The 16,138-nt window shown below is 38.6% G+C and overlaps 1 protein-coding gene across 1 annotated transcript in view; it reads left to right on the forward strand.

The window, feature by feature from the left end:
- The window catches only part of LOC149435262 (serine/threonine-protein kinase SBK1-like), a 38,057-nt gene that overhangs the window by 13,352 nt on the left and 8,567 nt on the right, over positions 1-16,138 (forward strand). The window contains exons 3-4 of the mRNA XM_089662839.1: positions 9,913-10,115; positions 10,514-10,907. Of these exons, the coding sequence (XP_089518965.1) occupies positions 9,913-10,115; positions 10,514-10,907 (597 nt within the window). The remainder of the gene's footprint in view (positions 1-9,912; positions 10,116-10,513; positions 10,908-16,138) is intronic.

The raw sequence follows: 16,138 nt of genomic DNA on the forward strand, positions 1-16,138 counted from the left end.
GTATCCACTCTGTGGGCTGTGTGCTTAGGGTTGTTCTGTTGAAAGATAAACTGTTGCCCCAGTCTAAGGTCCAAAGCGCTCTGGAACAGGTTATGAGGGATGTCTCTGTACATTGCATTCACCTTTCCTTCGATCCTGACTAGCCTCCCAGTTCCTGCCACTGAAAAACGTCCCCACAGCATGTTGCTGCCACCACCATGCTTCACTGTAGGGATGGTATTGGCCAGGTGGTGAGTGGTGAGTGGTGCCTGGTTTCCTCAAGACATGACGCTTGGCATTTAGGCAAAAGAGTTCAATCTTTGTTTCATTTCAGACCAGAGAGTTGTTTCTCATGGCCCAAGTCCCTCAGGTGCCTTTTGGCAAACACCAGATGGACTGCCATTTACCTTCTGTCTGGCCACTCTACCATAAAGGCCTGATTGGTGGAGTGTTGCAGAGATGGTTCTTCTGGAATATTCTCTGTCCACAGAGACACTGAAGCTCTTTTTAGAGGGACCATCGGGTGCTTGGTTACCTCCCTGGCTTAGGCCCTTCTTCGATCACTCATTTTGGCCAGGCGGCCAGCTCTAGGAAGATTCCTGATGGTTCCAAATTTCTTCCATTTAATGATGGAGGCAACTATGCTCATTGGGACCTTCAATGCTGCAGAAATGTTTCTGTACCCTTCCCCAGATCTGTGGATTGATACAATCCTGTCTTGGAGATCTACAGAATTCCTTGGACTTCATGGCTTGGTTTGTGGTCTGACATGCACTGTTAACTGTGGGACCTTCTATAGACATGTTTGTCTTTCCTAATCATGTCCAATGAACTGAATTCCCCACAGGTGGACTCCCAATCAAGTTGTGGAAACATCTCAAGGAAGATCAGTGGGAACAGGATGCACCACAGCTCAATTATGAGTGTCATGGCAAAGGCTGTAAATACTTATGTACATGGGGTTTTTTATTTATTAAACTTCAAAGACTTCAAAACAAACCTTTCACATTGTCATTAAAAATTAACGAGGAAAAATGAAATGAATCAAATTTAGAATAAGGCTGTAACAAAAACGTGGAAAAAGTTAAACGCTGGGAATACTTTCTGGATGCTCGGTATATACACATTTTTCTAATAATTTCATGAACATTTCATAATTTTTTCTGGTCTAAATGTTTTACATATTTCATGTATTTACAAGACTAATGGAAATATGGAGTTGTTCTAGAGTTGGAGGTTCTACCACTTAATGCATTGTCTTAACTTTTACAGTCTAGTTATTTTGTTTATATTGCCTCCGTGGTCCTCTAGATATGCTTTTATCTGCACTTGGATGATAGATCAGTGAATCAGTTATGCAGATGCTGCTCATACAGCTGGGTAAACCCACACAAAGACATTTATGTTACCCTTCCTCCTTACCCCTGAAGATGTTGATAATGAAATGTGCAAGGATGAGCAATTGAAGAGGGTACACTGGATTGTGAGCCAGAGTAGATTGGGCAGGTTCAGCACCTCTTCACTTGCTGTCTCATAGTACCACGTTGCATGGAACTTGAATGGGAATTTTGGAAAACCACCTAACAGAAGTCTATTAAATAAACTTCTATGAAGCAGGAGGGGGTCACACAGATCAAAATTCAGCTGGTCTCTGCTGAATCAGTCAAATTTCCATTAATATGTCCAGCCAGTGGGCCCCTTTGGAGAAAATCACACATGTGCGGGTGTGATGAAGGTCAGCCACCCTTAGTGTTTGTCTGAATAGGAATCAATTCCAGATTTCAGCTTCAAATCCATTGTTTAGATAAACACTATCCTGGCACCAGATTGCCCTCAGCCTATTGTCATGCCATTCAAGAAGCAGTACCACCCATAATGAATAGAATACCCTGCTTGGCAGCTTACAGCCAAATCAAACCATTTCCAACTATTCTCAGAACATGAACAGATAAGGAGACATTACACACCCACAAACTAAATAAAATATATATTTCTAATTACAGGATAATTTACATCTGTTAATGGAGAGATCACATAACCTCATGGTCTCGGTGAGACTAGGACACACAATGGTTTATATGTCATCTCCTTTAATATTTGGGGCTTTTGTTATCCTCAGCAAACCAACCAGACTTATGTAGGACAGTCAGGTACATAGAATCTTTAGAATGAAAGGTCAGCAGTGACTCTGTAATGATCTCATTAGAGGTTCTCTCTCTCACTCCCTTGTTTTTCCTTCTCTCTTTTTACCCTTTTTCCTCTCAAATTTCTATTGTCCTCGCCATCCTCCTTCCACTCCAATTTCCTGCTCTCTCTCTCTTTCTATTTTCTCTTTCTCTTCCCCTCTCTTTACCCCCCTTCACTCTCTCACTTTCCTCCACTCTCTCTCTCTCTTTCCATCCCTTCCAATCTTTCTCCTCCTTTCTTTCACCCATCCTGTCCCCTTTCCTTTCTCTCTTTGCCTTCCCTACCCACCATTCTCGCTTCCTCTCTTTTCCATTCTTTCTTCCTCATTTCTACTCCTTCTCTCTCTCATCCTCCTCTCCTGTTCTCTCTCTCTTTCCCAATCTCTACCCTTCTCTCCTCTCCTCTCCTTTCCTCTCCTCTCCTCGGATTTTTATAATCATAGTGGTATTAAGCATTAAGAGGGTCCAATTATACTGTTTTCAAATATTACATACTTTATATACATCAGGTATTTACACAGGGCAGGCGGCTTGCCCCCCCCCCCAACTTTGTGGGGATCCCCTCATTGACTGGCCTCTCATGGTATGCCCGGATGCTCCCTCCCATTGCCTTTGTGCAGATGCATGTATCTTATGGTATTTTAGTCTTCCAACTGGTCTGATATGTATACAATTGGTAATGATTATAATGTGTGCTCATCACCTTATATCTCTTCATATAGAAGTCTCCTTACAGCTCCTGAAGAAGTGATATTATCACAACACATGTTGAGCTATCGCACTTACTACTATCAGAGTGTCTTCCCTTAACGTTTGCCGAGTTACAGTGTTTCTTACTGTGGGACCTACTAGCAGTACATGTATCTGCATTGATTACACATAGCTGTATGTTACAGGGGTGGTTCACACTCTGTAATCATTTTATAATTGTATGTATCATTGTATGTCTATGTATGCTTAATAAAGAGATATTCTTTTATGGACCATGTTGTAGTGCCTATAAAGTCCTTAAGGGTCTTGTTCTTCCAATACTATTTTAATAGGACATGGCACTTTGGAGCGATGTTTATGTCCCCACAGTAACCACCCTGTGCTGGGAATTGATTTCCACATCTCAATGCTTTACAGGAACCAATCATCTCCATTTTCCTCCTGAAACTGCTGAAATCTGCTCGCATTTAGAGACTGCAGGAGGAAAATGTTCATTACGCTGTGCAAAAATAAAAAAAAATAAATTCTGATCCATTTTATCTAATCGTGGCCCTTGATTGGTTATGAAATCACTTACGTTGCCCTTGCTCTTCAAAAGGTTGAGCTCTCCTGATCTACATACTGTACAACATAATAGATTTCACCAAAAATAAGATTTGTCCATTGCATTTAAATTTAAAGAGGATTCAACCATCATATTTCATCAAGATTCACTCATCAGCAGTGAAACATATAATCAATTCATGAAAGTGGCAAATAAATTCTCATCAAATCCTATAAATCATACTTATAAGGAAACCATTACATATCTTTGTGATCAATGAAATAAAACGGTGCTCAGTGCAAAAAATAAAGGTGAATTTGTGCAAGGATCCACTTCCAGAAATCCAGCCAACAAAGACTGCGGGTGGGATACCAAATACCCTTGTTTTCTGTGTCTATGGGACATTCGAGACCGACAAAATCACTGGACAAAGAAGAGTTGGCAGCCGAGGGTGCTAACAGTCGGTGAAGAAAATGTCCTCCGAGAAACTTTGGTACCTTCCCATAAAGTTCTTCTACCACCTCTCCACATTAATATTGGGATTGATGAAGCAATTTGTAAAATCACTTCCAAGAGATGGAGAATGCTTCAAATACTTGGTCACCAAGATTCCAGGCCTGTTGGAGGCAAAATTGAAGGAAGGTGTGTTCGTCGGACCAGACATTAGAAGGCTTATAGTTGATCAAGAGTTTGTCAATTCCATGACGGATCCTCACAAAGAAGGGTGGATTGCATTTAAAGAAGTCGTACAGAAATTTTTAGACCATAACAAAGATCCTAACTACAAAAAGATCGTCGGACGAATGCTGAAAGCATTTCAAGCTTTAGGTTGCCTGATGAGTTTGAAAGTTCTTTTCCTCCAGTCCCACCTTGACTACTTTCCTGAAAATTTGGGAGCTGTGAGTGAGGAACAAGGTGAACGATTCCACCAAGACATTAAAGAGATGGAAAGGCGATACCAGGGAAAATGGAGCATTACAATGATGGCAGACTACTGTTGAATGCTTCAGAGAGACATTCCAGATGCTACTCACAAGCCTAAATGCACCAAGAGGAGCCTCACAGGGAAGAAGAATCGAGTTTAGTGTGTGTAGGTGAGCTCATTTCAGTTAAAAAAAGGATTTTCATGAAAAAATTGTAATAAAACTTTAATTTTATAAGTCTATTTCCATTTATTTTGAGGTATTGCCTTATTTAACATAGTTACCTAAATTGTCAGGAAACGTGATGTCCTATGACAAAATGGAGGTCATGTTCAGGTTCAGCGCACCAAAAAAACATAAAGATTACGGGGAATAACCAAAACAGCTCTTCAAAAAAATTTTTTTGCAGACCTGTGTAATAGTTGGGTTGTTGATGTTTATGGCAACTCTTGCAATGGTTGCTAATGTAAGCAGTTGTGTCCCTTCCAATACTAAGATTATCATGCGAAATTGGCATTCCTGAGGGCCACAGTTGGGCACCCCTAGTCCCAACAATGGAGGGTGGCTTCCATAAACATGTCCATTGTGATGGGAACAGTATCATCAGTCACACCTCAGCCAGGTGTTCTACCTCCTCTTTACCATATCAGTTCACAAGTCCATCACCATTATTATGGTCAGTTCAGTCCTGGGGGTAAAAGTTCTCTCTATATTTAGCAACTACATTTTGCTATGAAGCAAAACCAAAGTGTATTTTAGTGAATATCACAATCTCTATTGTATTGTTACATTTACCTAAATTGTTACATTATTTGTTTTATATTTTTCACTACATTTCAGATTTTAGGTGCTTCTTTTAGTGACCATCTCCATGCAGTAGGCCTCCTTGATGAACAACAGCTGACATGAGGGGGAAGCTACACAGCAAGTGTATTGATTGTATTCAGTCTGTTCAGACAGGTAGAACAATAATGAGAAGAGGTGAATTACAACAAATATGATAAGATGGAATCAGATTCTCCTTATAATGAGCCAATATGACTACCTTCCTGCACCCCGGTCTATTGTTATGTCATACAGTATCACCTGTAATTAATAGAATATCGCCCCTTGGCAGCTTACATTTAAATCAAACAATTCCCTTCTATCTTCAGAACCCGGACATACAATATAAGACATATTACATAACCACATTGATCAAACTCTAGCTTTGGGGGGACTAGACCCCATAGGCAGGCAGCAGGGAGGGGGACTAGACCCCATAGCCAGGCAGAATGGAGGCAGATTGGACCCCATTGGCAGGCAGCATGGAGGTAGACTCCAGTACAGCTCTGTGATCTCTCTTCCATAGATCTGGATCTCAATATCTGTAGTCCATCATTTGCTCTGGATGTACTAAGTTCATAATCACAAAAGAAAAAAAAATCACAGATCACAGTTCTCAGTAGTCCAATAATAAATAAGTCTGAAATGTGATCTGATCATGTTGCATTTTTTTCTTGAACATCCTTCCATAAAGATTTTAATTTGGTATAGCTGACTTAGTTAAGTCCTTTGGATCAGCTTTCTTGACTTCCTGAAATTATACTTTTTTAGTGTGAGCACAAATTATTATTACTATACAGGATTTATATAGCGCCAGCAGTTTGCTCAGCGCTTTACAATATAACGGGAGACAATACAGCAACAATACAGTTCAATGCAAGAGGGATAGGAGGCCTGGGTATCCAAAGATACTCATTCAAAGTTCTTCTTTTTGAACCTTTAAATATTCACACTGCTCAACCAACCAACAGCAGCAAATGTTAGCCTAGTCTTTCCATCACATTTACTGAATTTTATTGATAAACCTTAATTTCACATCCTCCTGTGTCTGGTGCCATGGGCTTCCTTCATTACTTTTATCATTTCAGTCCTTTCTTCAACTTAACCAATCTTGTCCATCAACTTCTCCATAAAGCTCAACATTTTTAGTAGCTATTCATGGGTACACCACCACCAAATAAAAAAAACGTATCCCACAATGTTCTAAGACTGGAATATTCCATAGAAAGGATTGAGGCACAAAATTTAGAATAACAATGGTGTCTACTTTGAATAGCCAACACCTGATAGTCAATAGACAGAGGGGACATGATGAACAATGGTGATGGGATCCTGTATGTACAGTAAGCATGGAATGAACAATAGTACAGGTGGACCCCCCAGGAAGACAATAGGAACAGTAAACATTGGCTGTGTTATGCTAATAACTACCACAAGCAATTCACCAGCCAATGTTAGGGGGGCAGTACACCTCAAAAGTCAACCTCAACTTATAGTAATGTATTCTAGATGTAACAGATATTAAAAACACAATCCAACAAATACGTATCTGCTAAACTGACCACACATACACAGCTCCATACCCTAGAACGTGTTTTAGCCTTGCACAGAAAGACCAAAACTCATCTATTTAAAATAATTGGAAGTAATGAATTCATTTCCACTTTCCCAGCAATTAGAATGCTTAAAACATTAAAATCATCTCCATAAGTTTCTCCTAGTTTCACTTTCCTGCAAAATGAAATGGGGTTGATTTAGTAAAACTGGAGAGTGCAAAATCTGGTGCATCCCTGCATAGAAACCAATCAGCTTCCAGGTTTTTTTGTCAAAGCTTAACTGAACGAGCTGAAGTTAGAAGCTGATTGGCTGCCATGCAAAGTTGCACCAGATTTTTCACTCTCCAGTTTTAATAAATCAACCCCAATGCATTTAGGTGACACAAAATTTCAATAATGAAAAAACTGTTAATGCTTTTATTAAAAAAAAGTCAAGCTTTTTTGCCTTATAAAAAAAAAACCATACAGAGAAAAAAATAAGTAAAAACTTTTACAAAAAAAAAACAATCTTTCTGTTCCTTCTTAATAAAAATATGTCACCAACAAAAACACAAACCCAAGAAACTGAAGTAAGTTGAGCACATTTTAACCAAATCAAATTAAACCCAAAAATTCCCTCTACTGGTATCCTCCCCATTAAATTGAACTGTGTTTAATGGTTCTTCCAATATATTTATGGGAGATCTAAATATTGAAAAACAATTCTGTGGTGTATCCTCCCTGTTTGTTTTGGAGGGCTTCTAATACCCACTATGTTGCACTGAAACCCTCAGTTGAGTCTTCTGACAAGTGGTCACAAATTAAGTTACCCAATCAATATACTTTACTAAATTATACCACTAGAGATAATAGATCCCAGAGAGTTCATTGTCTCAGCAACCTTTCAGCACATTTTTTTGAAGCAAGAATTACAGGGTCTCCAATGGTCAAGTTATGCATTCCTGGAAGGCTGGACACCCTTATTGCATATCTAACCAAGAGGATCCTTTGAAATGGATATCTGGAAAACAAAGATTTGGATCCCATTGTCTAGATAACTACCCAGGCACTGGATAGTCTCCGCCTATTGTCACACTTTCAGGCATACAGTATCACCTGTAATTAATAATAGAATATCAAACAATTCCCATCTTTCTTCAGAACTTGGACAGATAAGACAACATATTACACAACCACATCCATCAAACTCTAAATAAAATATATTTCTTGTTATAAGATTATTTACACCTGTCAATGGAGATGTCACATAAACGTAGATTGTAACTCATGGGGACCATTATGTATAATTCCACTTTAAGCTGAACATTGTCATATACAAATCTAAATGATTTACATTTTGTAGAAAGAGTGTCTATGCCATCCATTCTCAACTTTTTCAACAAGGAGGAACCTTTGACATAACTTCCAAGTCTCAGAGAACCTCTGCTAATAATAGATAGAGCTTCATCTCCGTCTACATCAGTGTGATGGTCAGTGGGAAGAATGTTCCTTACATTTGTGGTCAATGGAAGAAAATGTCTCCTACAGATAGCTTGAAAAGATCATTGGTGTCAGTGGCAGAAATTGATTCTTTCTCATAAAATGATGTCACCAACAAAAACACAAACCTAAGAAACTGAAGTAAGTTGAGCACATTTTTAAACATATCAAATTAAACCCAAAAATGCCTTCTGATATCCTCCCCATTCAATTGAATTGTTTTTGATGGTTCTCCCAACATATTTATGGGATATCTAAATATCTACAGATCTGGGTACCTTGCCTCAACACTTGGTTTGTCATTCACCCAGAACATCATGTCAGTATGATATTTTCCATTACTTGATCTACACATGGCTTGTTCTAGGTCACTGACCCACCAAGTAGTGAAGAAATGATGAGGATGTTTGGAGATGAATCTCTAGAAATAAACTCAGATATGGAAGCACCAATATTTCTATCCTGACAGGTCCTTTTAATCCTGCAAACTAGTTTTCTATTGATTGCAGTTTATAGTCATTTATTTTTTATTTTCAATCAAGTCATTTTTAAAGTAACCCCATTGGTGTACAATGCTGCCAGAAATAAGACCTAATGGTATAAAAGAACAGTAAGAACCTACAGCCATTGTGACAATGAGATTTGTTTCGTTTTTTTCATATTTCATTATCTGGTTAGTACTCACTCTTGCATTAGTTATTTTAAAATTCTAAGTTCTTCTAAAAATATAAATCTTATAAAATAAAACTAATTTTCCATTTCATTGTTAATATGGTGGAAAGTTTCATTTTAAAATTCAGTAAAGTTTCAACATTCTTGGGTTTCATCATGTTTAATTGTATCACCTATTCTCTAGAAAACCTTTTAATATGCAAATCAGCAACAACAGTCCGGGTTTATTTACACAACATTTCTATTAGAAGTCAGCCAATCAAAAACCTCCCTTCTCTGCCTTTCCCGCCCATCTCCCTTGTATAAAGCGGGCCTCTCCCTCCTCTCATCAGTGACTCTACTTCCAGAGATTCCGGTATACTCATCTACTACAGCCCAGCTGGAGATTTGGTGACGTTGTCCGGTGTTGATCTGCAGAGGAACCCAATACTCAAAGAAAACTGATTTGACTTCATCACAGCGGAATCTTCACCACATTAAGGTAAGGTCACATTCATCCTTTTCTTTTTTTTCTCTCCAGGACACTATGGCCTCCAGTGCTTATTATGTGGAACGTCTTCTGGATAGAAAGGTCTCCTTCTATTCCCGAGGATTAAAGAAGATAGACTTAGAGAAGCACGCCCACATTGTGAAGAAACTTGGAGAAGGTGGATTTGGGAAAGTATTCTTGGCAAACGACAGGAAAACAGGTCAGTGAATAATTCTATCCACCATTTCAATATCCTCTATAAATATTTATGTATATGCATGTAAATACGATCTGCAACACATAGACTTTTTTTTCAAGAGCTCACTGATTTTAGATGTACTCTAAAAGCAGAAGTAAAGTAGAATTCCCATGTAACACTTTAAATGAAGAATAGCAGGAATATGGAGTGAACCTATATGGCCCAATGATAGAATTTATGACATCTTTATGAAAGGAATACATCTGGGTGCAAGAGATCTTATTAGAATGATTTTCAAGTAAAATATTCAGAAATTACCGGCTTAAAATGTCCAGTTATTGATCTAAGGTAAATTTTTTTTTTGCACAGGTGGAAGAATGGCATTGAAGGTCACAGAAAAAAACCGAACCACTCAGCGGTCTTTCCTCTGGGAATTCAGTATTTCGTGTATACTTTCAATCCATCCCAACATCATCAGATGCTATGGCAACGCCTTCACCACCACCGACCACTTTGGATTTATCCAAGAATTGGCACCTTTTGGTGATCTGCTCTCCATGATTATACCAAATGTAAGTACATTAAGATTGAAGTATAGAGAATTATTTTTTCTTTGGTTTGCATAGAGTTAAGAAGAGTTACAACTCCTGTCAAGTTATTTTATGTTGTCTGTATCCTTTTGGAAAGATTTCCTTTCACTTCCTCGCCTAGAGATGCAACAGGAAGTGAGGGAAACTCTCTTATTTGACATTAGTAGAGGTGTCCATGTTGAAAGATTTTCATTTGCCTTTTGTTCTGACTACTCGTACTTGTTCTGAGCACATACGGACATACTTATGACAAAAGAATCCATCCCTAGTCTAAAACTAAAAATGTTGCAGCTATACATATCATTTAATTGTTTCTGGATAAATACTCTATATTTCCAATCTCTGGATAAGTAATCTGAAGTTCCCCTTTATTTTTTTAGGTGGGAATTCCAGAAGATGCAGTAAAGAGGTGTTCTGTGCAAATTTCAAGTGCCCTTGAATTCATGTCAGAAAAAGGATTGGTGCACATGGATGTGAAGCCAGAGAATGTTTTAGTCTTTGACCGGGACTGCCATTCCATCAAGCTCACAGACTTTGGCCTTGCTAAGGTCAAAGGAACAGTGATTCGAGGCAAGTGTGGCACCGCATCCTACATGGCTCCAGAAATGTGCCAAATTGACACTTCAGATGGAATGGTTGTAGGTGGCAGCCTTGATGTGTGGGCGTTTGGAGTAGTCATCTGTTGTCTACTTACAGGAGAGCTTCCATGGGAGGATGCCATTCCGGACGATGAAAAATATCAAGGTTTTGTTGACTGGCAAAACAATGTCAAGAGTGAGAATCCTCCGGAAGCATTGACCAAGGTCGCCTCTGGGATACAAAGGATGATTAGTGATCTTCTGGCCATTGACCATACTAAAAGAAGTCGGACTACGGAAGTGCTGAAATACACAAAGGAAAGCTGGAAAGCAGAAAGCCCAGGTTTAGCCACAAGGAAAAAGGATGAGGATGCCATAGAAATCTATTCGTCTTTGGAATCTGATGAACCCTTGTGTGAGGCCTCCCACCAGAGCAGCAAATCCATTGTGTCAAGTTTCAGCTCTACATCTGGCCAGTTGATCATAGACACTTCTGAATCCCAGTCGGAGATGACTCCAGAGCCACCCAAAGATGACATGGAAGAGGCACTAGTGATTTTTGATGATGAATTCTCTTTACACATTGGAGCAGAAATACACATTGAGTAAAGAAGAATTGGTGAGTGATGGCACATCTGAAAGAACATCACATATGGTCAACTTTCTCAGGTATGTGGCTTTCTTGAGAAAATTAAAGCATCAAAAGATCCTATATGTATTTTGTAGTAGTCAGCTCCACAATTCAAACTTTTAGGGGCAAGCCACACTAGCATTTCTGATCTAAGTGTGTAGTCATTACTCTTTGTCCCACCATATTACCACCGTTGAACTGACCACATGCAGTTTGTCATTATAAATTTAATTTTCTTGTTTGCATTTCACAGATAACTTCTATATTTTTTTCTAACAATATTTCTTTAATTTTTTTAGATGACAAGTCTGGACTATCCCCAATGGATGAACAAGACCCCTGCCTGGTACATGGGAGATGTAACTTGTACATATATAAGTAGTTACTCCTCCTTTGCACCGGGTGGTGCTCTTGATGTGTCTCTGTACAGAAAAATACAGTTTGATCCTGCCAGAAGTCCAGTGAGCTCCTAAATTCCTCTTTGAGCTAACAGCACTTTTTCTGTTGCACTGAAATTTCAAGCAAATCTTTCAGCCAGGTTTAGAAATACATGCCTATATGCATACATTAGTAAGTCAACCACTTAGCCATATTTCTTGCATGAATTGGGTTCATCATCTCTTCATCTTTAATCCTCAGCAAAACAACCAGACTTGTGTAGGACAGTCAGGTACATAGAATCTTTAGAATGAAAGGTCAGCAGTGATCCCTTGTTTTTCCTTCTCTCTTTTTACCCTTTTTCCTCTCAAATTTCTATTGTCCTCTCCATCCTCCTTCCACTCCAATTTCCTGCTCTCTCTTTCCATTTTCTCTTTCTCTTCCCCTCTCTTTACCCCCCCCCCTTCACTCTCTCACTTTCCTCCACCCTCTCTCTCTCTCTCTTTCCATCCCTTCCAATCTTTCTCCTCTCTTTTCTCTCTTCCCCTCCTTTCTTTCACCCATCCTGTCCCCTTTCCTTTCTCTCTTTGCCTTCCCTACCCACCATTCTCGCTTCCTCTCTTTTCCATTCTTTCTTCCCCATTTCTACTCCTTCTCTCTCTCATCCTCCTCCCCTGTTCTCTCTCTCTTTCCCAATCTCTCCTCTCCTCTCCTCGGATTTTTATAATCATAGTGGTATTAACCATTAAGAGGGTCCAATTATACTGTTTTCAAATAATACATACTTTCTATACATCAGGTATTTACACAGGGCAGGCGGCTTGCCCCACCCCCAACTTTGTGTGGATCCCCTCATTGACTGGCCTCTCATGGTATGCCCGGATGCTCCCTCCCATTGCCTTTGTGCAGATGCATGTATCTTAAGGTATTTTAGTCTTCCAACTGGTCTGATATGTATACAATTGGTAATGATTATAATGTGTGCTCATCACCTTATATCTCTTCATATAGAAGTCTCCTTACAGCTCCTGAAGAAGTGATATTATCACAACACATGTTGAGCTATCGCACTTACTACTATCAGAGTGTCTTCCCTTAACGTTTGCCGATTTACAGTGTTTCTTACTGTGGGACCTACTAGCAGTACATGTATCTGCATTGATTACACATAGCTGTATGTTACAGGGGTGGTTCACACTCTGTAATCATTTTATAATTGTATGTATCATTGTATGTCTATGTATGCTTAATAAAGAGATATTCTTTTATGGACCATGTTGTAGTGCCTATAAAGTCCATAAGGGTCTTGTTCTTCCAATACTATTTTAATAGGACATGGCACTTTGGAGCGATGTTTATGTCCCCACAGTAACCACCCTGTGCTGGGAATTGATTTCCACATCTCAATGCTTTACAGGAACCAATCATCTCCATTTTTTTCACTTTCCAATCTTTTTCCTCTCTTTTCTCTCTTCCCCTCCTTTCTTTCACCCAGCCTGTCCCCTTTCCTTTCTCTCTTTGCCTTCCCTACCCACCATTCTCGTTTCCTCTCTTTTCCATTCTTTCTTCCTTATTTCTACTCCTTCTCTCTCTCATCCTCCTCCCCTGTTCTCTCTCTCTTTCCCAATCTCTACCCTTCTCTCCTCTCCTTTCCTCTAATCGGATTTTTATAATCATAGTGGTATTAACCATTAAGAGGGTCCAATTATACTGTTTTCAAATATTACATACTTTCTATACATCAGGTATTTACACAGGGCAGGCGGCTTGCCCCCCCCCCAACTTTGTGGGGTCCCCTCATTGACTGGCCTCTCATGGTATGCCCGGATGCTCCCTCCCATTGCCTTTGTGCAGATGCATGTATCTTAAGGTATTTTAGTTGTCCAACTGGTCTGATATGTATTTTTTGCAGACCTGTGTAATAGTTGGGTTGTTGATGTTTATGGCAACTCTTGCAATGGTTGCTAATGTAAGCAGTTGTCTCCCTTCCAATACTAAGATTATCATGCAAAATTGGCAGTCCTGAGGGCCACAGTTGGACACCCCTAGTCCCAACAATGGAGGGTGGCTTCCATAAACATGTCCATTGTGATGGGAACAGTATCATCAGTCACACCTCAGCCAGGTGTTCTACCTCCTCTTTACCATATCAGTTCACAAGTCCATCACCATTATTATGGTCAGTTCTGTCCTGGGGGGTAAAAGTTCTCTCTATATTTAGCAACTACATTTTGCTATGAAGCAAGTATTTTAGTGAATATCACAATCTCTATTGTATTGTTACATTTACCTAAATTGTTACATTATTTGTTTTATATTTTTCACTACATTTCAGATTTTAGGTACTTCTTTTAGTGACCATCTCCATGCAGTAGGCCTCCTTGATGAACAACAGCTGACATGAGGGGGAAGCTACACAGCAAGTAAATCAACCCCAATGCATTTAGGTGACACAAAATTTAAATAATGAAAAAACTGTTAATGCTTTTATTAAAAAAAGTCAAGCTTTTTTGCCTTATAAAAAAAAAAAACATACTGAGAAAAAAATAAGTAAAAACTTTAAAAAAAAAAAACAATCTTTCTGTTCCTTCTTAATAAAAATATTTCACCAACAAAAACACAAACCCAAGAAACTGAAGTAAGTTGAGCACTTTTTAAACAAATCAAATTAAACCCAAAAATTCCCACTACTGGTATCCTCCCCATTAAATTGAACTGTGTTTAATGGTTCTTCCAATATATTTATGGGAGATCTAAATATTGAAAAACAATTCTGTGGTGTATCCTCCCTGTTTGTTTTGGAGGGCTTCTAATACCCACTATGTTGGACTGAAACCCTCAGTTGAGTGTTCTGACAAGTGGTCACAAATTAAGTTACCCAATCGATATACTTTACTAAATTATACCACTAGAGATAATAGATCCCAGAGAGTTTATAGTCTTATAGTCACGAGTTGCAGGAAACAAAAATTGATTGATTCACTCACCAACACCAGTCAGTGTTGATGGGGGAATCCTTCCCATGGAGCTATTGTGTTCCCCTGGTGGAGATAGATGGCATGGGGAGTCTAAATTGGCTGCTAGCAATAATCACATAGAAATCCCAACAGGTTGGTTGTACCATATTTGATCGATCGATTAACTTAGGTACATTCACCCAGTCTATACATAGTTTAAATCTTGGCAGGTCCCTGCTGAACCATCCAAGATTTGAACCTTCTATGGCGGGCTTTAGTTACAAATCTTTCTTTAGTAAACATGGCAGCCATTTCCAGCAGATGGTGCCCACACTTTCCAAGTAATTACCTTAAAACTTTTCAGAGTTCCACTAACAAGTTGAGAAAATGCAAGAAAATAAGTGATAGAAAAATAAATGACACAAAGAAAACCAAAAAACATTTTATTTTTTTAAGCCATTAGTCTGAGACTACAATATTCAGTACACCCAAGGTGTTGGAGCACAGAAATTTACCATAACAATAAGATCTACCCTGAATGGTTTCAGCCTACACCCAACAGACAATACACAGAGGAGGAACTGAAGGCAATGGTGATGGGATTTGGTAATTACAGTAAACAAACAATAATAGAGGTGAACACCCAGACACTCAGCAGAAACAATTGACAATGACAATGGCTACCATTTCCCCCAACAACAATGTTTTGTAGTGTATACCAAAAGAACCTAAAAATACTCCATACTCTGGTCCACTGACCACACACAGCTTTATACACTAGAAAGTTTTCACAATGCACAGAGAAAAAAATAAAACTATAATTTATCTGCAACATCTGTATTTACTTTATTCATTTTCTACAAAGTTCCACTTTTCCAAAAATGAGGAACCTAAAATGTGTGCATTACCAAACATTCTCCCTGCTACATTTAGCTTTAATTTCATACAAATACAATGCATTTCAATAAAACAAATCACAATAAACTAAAACAAGTTTTAAAAAAATAAAAATCTGTCAATTCATGATTTTTTACCTTAATAATAAAATAAACAACAAAAAAAATAAAATCAAACAAAATAATATTTCCTCTTCAGTTTACTATTATCCCTATTAACCACTTGCCTACCAGGCACTTATACTCCCTTCCTTACCAGGCCAATTTTCAGCTTTCAGCGCTGCCGCACTTTGATTGACAATTGCGCGGTCATGCAACATTGTACCCATATGAAATTTTGATCATTTTTTTCTCACAAATAGAGCTTTCTTTTGGTGGTATTTAATCGCCACTGGGCACTTTACTTTTTGTGCTATAAATTAAAAAATGTGCAAAAAATTTGAAAAAAAAAAAAAAGTTTATTTGTTTCTTTTATAAAATTTTTCAAACAGTTTTTTTTTCTCCTTCACTGATTTGCGTTGATGAGGTGGCACTGATGGGCACTGATAGGCGGCACTGATGGGCA

This window comes from Staurois parvus, unplaced genomic scaffold, assembly GCF_062004578.1.
Source record: "Staurois parvus isolate SC_StPar_1 unplaced genomic scaffold, SC_StPar_1.0 ptg001566l, whole genome shotgun sequence".
Classification (NCBI taxonomy): Eukaryota; Metazoa; Chordata; class Amphibia; order Anura; family Ranidae; genus Staurois; species Staurois parvus.